The sequence below is a fragment of the Belonocnema kinseyi genome, chromosome 1 (genome assembly GCF_010883055.1).
Source record: "Belonocnema kinseyi isolate 2016_QV_RU_SX_M_011 chromosome 1, B_treatae_v1, whole genome shotgun sequence".
Lineage (NCBI taxonomy): Eukaryota > Metazoa > Arthropoda > Insecta > Hymenoptera > Cynipidae > Belonocnema > Belonocnema kinseyi.
The window spans coordinates 109,305,824-109,312,207 of NC_046657.1; the positions used below are offsets into that span (position 1 = coordinate 109,305,824).

Here is a 6,384-nt window from a genome sequence, read left to right on the forward strand (position 1 = left end):
TGCACCACAAGGCCACTTTTTACATTTTCCCCAGAGAAGGTATTAGATTTGTTGAAAATTTGCCTCCCCCCCCCTGTTTTTGTCAAATTTCCACGTTTTGAGACCCCCAGAATCAGAAAAACAGGGTTTTACGAATGTGTCTTCTTGCATGTCTGTCAGTGAACACGATAACTTTTGAAAAAATTATGCTATCGAATTGCCCTTTGGTACACTCGTTTAGTGTGCTAAACTAAAGGTTACGTTCGTTAGCCAGCCATTTTGGATAAAAATTCAAAAAGTGGGCACATTTTGAATATTTTTGAGACCACTTTTTCCAAAATTCAAAAATTCTCTGTACGGTTATTCATAGTATTAAAAAATTGGAACAATTTAACCCAATGACTTTTTTCAAAAAATAAAAAATTACCAAAGTTATAGCATTTACAAATTACCAAAAAACACACGAAAATGATCATTTTATGCCAAATAATACGCACGGAGAAAAATTTCTAGTTGGGTTAACAAAGATTCTGGTTAGCCGTACTAGACAGTCTAGTAAAATATGAAAGTTAAACGCGCCAGACAGTCGAGTTAAAATCTGTATAGTTAAAATTACAAGACATGAGGTATAGGTTACCAGACATCCAGTACGGTCAACATTTCCATGGCAAGTAGATCTAACTAGCTGTCTAGTAAAATCAACCAAATGTCGAGTTAGGTTTCCATGACAGTTTCTAGGTAATTTAACTAGTTTTTTGGTAATATTTACCAGATATATAGGGTTCGAGTAGTTTTTTTTATAGAAAAAACCGTATGTGTTCAGGATCTTTGGCATAGGTTCGAAAATGCGTGCATACAATAATAGTAAACATCGTTTATTAACCACTGGTCAAAAGTATGACTTCATATTTCACGAAAAAATCGCACGGCCTGAAGCATCATCTTCAAAACAACATGGTGAAGACACTGAATAAAAACAAAGTTTACGTTTCTTGCAATATAGCCTTGTAGGAGAAAAGGTTCCACAAGTTCAGCAGATTATCCACTGTGTCGTCACGGAAGTTGCTTATTTTATTACGCGAAAATAGAAGCAAAAATGAAAATACGTCGCTTCTCGCAACTTTGAAAATGGTCAGAATAACGCGCGGTAGAGGAAAATGCAAGGGTCTGGAAGAAATTGGAGTTGACGACGCCGAATATTAGGCAGGCAAGCTAGCGGCTAGAGGGAAGAATATTGATGGTAAAGGGTATAGGAGGGAGGAACGAGGGGAGTACAGGAGTGGTGGGGGGCATTTCTACCAGATATCTCGTTATGGGAACTATTTGAAATAACACGATGGATCGGTAAAATCGACTAGACTGCTTAAAAGATGTTGAGTAGGAGTAACGAAACTTCTGCCTTAAATTTACTAGACGCGCGTAACTAGATTCATCTATTTGGCCCAACTAGACCTTTTTTCCGTGCGCGGTATGCAAAAAAGTCAAGAGAAGGAATATGTTGCTTTTTGAATGCCCTACGAGATTATCATTACAACTTCTTGAATTTTCTTGAAAAATAAAAAATTCTAATTTTGGCAGCATACAAAATAATGAAAAATTCGAAAATTATATTTTTCGGCCAAACTGTGCAAAATACGGTAAAAGATAAATGCACAAAAATTGTGCATTTGAAAAAGATCTACAAATTTGTTATTAACCACTTTTTGATAGGACGCATCGTTTTGGTTTTAATCATGAGAAACGTCATTAACAGTAAAAAAAATGTGCTTGCTGCGTGGGCACTTTCTTATCACAACTTTTGTCTTTTAATTTCTTTTTCGTCTCATGTGTGGGATTTCAAAAAATTTAACTTTTCATGTTTTTGATGCTATTTTTTATGATTAAAACTAAAAGCACGTTTTGAGACCCTCTGAATCGGACAAACAGGTTTTTACGAATGTGTCTATCTGTATGCCTATCTGTCTGTCGCTATGTCTGTCTTTATGTCTGTATGCCTGTCTGTGAGCACGATTACTTTTGAAAAAAAAAATCTATTAGATTGGCTTTTGGTACACTCTTTTAGTGTCTTAAGCTCAATGCCAAGTTCGTTAGTCAGACATTTTGGATAAAAATACTCAAAGTTAGCCCATTTTTTAAATTTTTGAGTACACATTTTTTCATGATTCAAAAATTCTGTGTACAGTTGTTCATAGTACTTGAAAAGAAATATGCTACTTTTCTATAGCCCTACAAGATTATCGTATTAACGTCTTTTGATTTTTTCGAAAAATTCAAATTTTGACCGCACGAAAACTAATTAAAAATCAAAAATTGCATTTTGTGGTAAAACTATGCAAGATTGGGAAAAAATGATAAGACAAATATTGTGCACCCAAGAAATATATCCAAATTTTTTATTAATCACTTTTTTATAGGACAAGTTGTTTGTTTTATTTATAAAAAACACGTTGAAAATACAAAAATTCAATTTTTAGACAAACGACACAAGCTAAGCCAAAATAAATAGATAACATTTTTTTACCGAAGGTAGAGCAAAAAATTTTTATAAATGGTTTTTTCACTTTCTCATCAGAGAAGGTATTAGATGTGTGTAAAATTTATCAACCCGAACCCCCCCCCCCCCAGTTTTTGTCAAATGTCCACATTTGGAGACCCCCTGAATCCGAAAAACAGGTTTTTACGAATGTGCCTGTCGGTCTGTCTTTATGTATTTATGCCTGTCTGTTTGTCAGCACGATAACTTTTGAAAAAATAATTTTATTAGATTAGCCTCTAGTACACTCTTTTAATGTCCTAAACTAAAGGTAAAGTTCGTTAGCCAGCCATTATGGATAACAATTCAAAAAGTGAGCGCCCTTTGAATATTTTTGAGACCATTTTTTCAAAATTCAAGAATTATCTGTACGGTTATTCATAGTATTTAAAAAGTCGAACAATTTATCTAATGACTTTTTTGATAAAATTAAAAATTATTAGAGTTATAGCATTTACAAAATTCCAAAAAGCACACGAAAATGAACCTTTTAAGCCAATTAAGGGACGATATGAAAAAATGGCAAGAGAAGAAAAAGTTTGATTTCTAAATGCCAATGCAAGTTAAGAATTATAACAATATACATTTATGGGAATGATATAAAATTTCAGGGATAAACTCGAGTGTGAAGCACGAGACACGTGATGAGAATGTGTTCGTCAAAGCTGAAGGAGCTTTAACAAAAGTGAATTCACAATCACCAAATTACTTTTGTCGATTCTTTCACCTTTAGTTTTAAAAAGGCTGTGCAGAAAGATCGAGCGCGTAGCACGAGATAAATACAGTATCGAGAGCGAAGCGCGAGATAAATATATTATCGAGCGAACTAGCGAAGTTAAGTGATGCAATGACAAATCTTTCGTTTTAAAAATTCACATTAATCAACTTTGCATTTAAAGCTTATAGAAATTATTTCAATTTTTAAAGAATTCTAATGGTCAATACAACTTAAAATTTTCAAACCAAACATTTAATGTAAGAAATATTCAAAAATAAACCATGCATCTCTTTGGCGAACTCAGCAAATGCCGAAAATAAAAAAAAAATTATGATGTACCTTTGACATTTTTGTTGTTCGATAATATCCAATGTATATAAATAACTAATTTCGTAAAAAAATTAAATATGATCATTTAGTTGAAAGCGTATGCAAAACGCAAAAATGAGGATGAAGTTTTATAGTCTAAAATTTCCAGAAAAAGTTTTCAGATATATACGAATAAATGCTGGAAATTATATTTTTTGATCAAAACAAAAACGTCAATTTCAATCAAAATAATAAATTCAGTTTATAAATACATTAAATCACAACCAGATGGCACTTTATTTCAACCGGTTTGGTTCTGCGTAGAGAGAACGAATGAGAAATATAGATGCGCAGAAATTACAAGAGCAAAACGAAGAAGACGCTTTACTTCATTTACTTTTACTGACGCCGCATAGCAGGAAGCAAGTTCTTGGGGATATAAAATTTACAGATTTGGAAATTTTAAAAAATAATTAGTTATTTTGTTGTGATGGAGGAAACCTGGAAAAATCTGGTTACTGATCCCGACGTGGAAACGGAACTGCGGTAAGCATTACTTTTAATTGTAGTTTTTATCAAAAATTGTTTTAATGTTAATAGAAATGGATTTTTAAGATATGTTTTTCGACCAAATTTATTCGAAAGGTCTCGAAATTCAAGGAGGTTTTTAGAACCAAACTGTCTACCATTATGGTTTATTTGCGAACAATTCTTTTATACCGGTTTACGGTGCCTTTTAGAACGAAATATGTTTATAAAACGTTTTTAGGTTATGTGTGAGACCCCTTACCATAATTTCAAAGTAGAATTTTTTTTATAAAGACGCGAGAAAAATAAAATAAAAATTTGTTCGTGTGGTAAAAAATTATTTTTCTGATACGGAGACAAGGGTAAACTAAATATTTAACGGAAATAAGGAAGAAAGGTGGCTGTTACAAGTTAAAATAAACTTTGATCCTGTTTACGTACTTAAAACGTTTTCGGGGCCCGCAGCCGGTTTAAATTGAGAGATTTCTCTTGTATAATCGCTCCGGATACTGAATCATCACTGTTTCTCGCTTGCTTAAACCATTGGAAGACAGCAGAATCCGAAAGCATATCACTATTTTAAAACTAGCATAAGTGAAACACTTCAAGTGGGAAGCACACACGTATTTCAAAGTGATGCATTATGCTGTTTCATAACTAGTGACGAAGGAGTTATTGAATATAAAATCACTTATTTTTTGAATATTAGATTAATTCTCTGCGAGAAACACAGTTTTCACAATTCTCACGTTAACACTTGCCAGTTTGACGCTACAAAAAGGTGCGATCGAATTCGAAACGACGGTTTCGAGATCTCTTGCTATCGTATGGGGTAGACAGAGAAGATCCGCTCTTTTAGAATACGTCTGTTGGGTAGTTATGATAGGGCGACCAATTTGAAACTATTTAGAAGAAATTTAAAAACCTCGTATACCATTTTTGATTAAAATTAATTGATATTCACTGGGGCAGATGACAATTCCGCCACAGCTACCTGTGTACCGTTCCCCCACTACGCGGCGTCTACTGACCCTGTCGAGCTGCTGCCAGTGAGCTTGGTCAGCGGGGAGCATTTGTTCCTAATGAGGCCTAAAATATGGAATATAAAATTTTTTAAATTTCCCACTTAGTAAATCACAAATATGATATTCGAAATCTACGAATTATAACGATTCCAACGATATGTTGTTTGACTCATAGAGTTGAAAAAAAGTTTATACATGTTTGACACAAAAGATAATATGTTCCTTCGTTTAGAATATTTGTTGGTCCTGAAAAGGGCTTGTTTAATTTGTAAATACGCTATTATACTACTACTACTACTACTACTAACATCTAAAAAAAAAGGTTCTGATTATAAATGATTGCATAAATTCCTTTTAATCTTATTAATAGCGTATGCGATCAGTTCAGTGCATACAATTTCTTTGACTCAGTTAGGTACTTTAAATTATTTTCAGTCGAGAAAATGATCATGTTTGATTTAGGATCATTCATGAGAACAAAATCTTCATCAAATTTAGTTTTTATTTTTAATTTATTTATTTTTTCACGAGTTTCGGCTAAACTTTTAGGAAGTGAGGGTAAAACGCTTTGACGGGCCCTGTATGCAGGTTTTCTTACATTCGCTATATCATTTACTCTCAAATTTCGATGATCACTTGTTACACATGAGTTTATAATTTTGGCAGGTTTCTCGCAAGGTTGATCTACTGCTTTTCTTTTTACGCTTGACGAAAGAAATTGGCGTTGCAAAATTTGTTTGTTCACGGGATCATGATTATGGTATAAATTGCTAAGGCTGTTAATACTTCGCGGAGATTCACCGAAAGTACGTAAAAAAGAAGTGCATTTTTTATCATTACATCTCCATCTTTCTTCTCCCGTTTTTAAAAATCGACTAAAGTGGAATTTAAAATCATTTACAATCAGAATAGTTTTACCTTTCTCAGACGTCGTTTCAATAATAATTGGAGCAGCTTCCGAAGACATTTCTCTTCCAAAATGCAATAGATGTTGAAGTCAAAATTTTTACAATAACAGAGTATACCAAAAAATTCACTTGCATTCCAAATCAATGAATGACGGCGAATGAGACTAGCATGCTAAGTGTACAGTTTTAAGGACAATTTTGAGCAACCTGATTGGTTAAGCAATAAAAAAATTTATGATGCTTCAAGTCTAGCCAAATATTAGCACCCGGAATTTCCCAAAATTTTCCCAAATTTTTCCCAAATTAGGGTAAGACTGAAACTATTCATCCTTTTGCAAAGTGCAAAATTATTAAGGGACAAGTTTGAGAAATGCGTTTGTCTGG

The 6,384-nt window shown here is 33.3% G+C and overlaps 1 protein-coding gene across 1 annotated transcript in view; it reads left to right on the forward strand.

Annotated features, from left to right (window-relative positions):
- The first annotated feature begins 3,904 nt into the window (after positions 1-3,904).
- Positions 3,905-6,384, forward strand: part of LOC117168703 — a 6,908-nt gene continuing 4,428 nt past the window's right edge. The window contains exon 1 of the mRNA XM_033354398.1: positions 3,905-4,085. Within this exon, the coding sequence (XP_033210289.1) occupies positions 4,030-4,085 (56 nt within the window). The 5' untranslated portion in view covers positions 3,905-4,029. The remainder of the gene's footprint in view (positions 4,086-6,384) is intronic.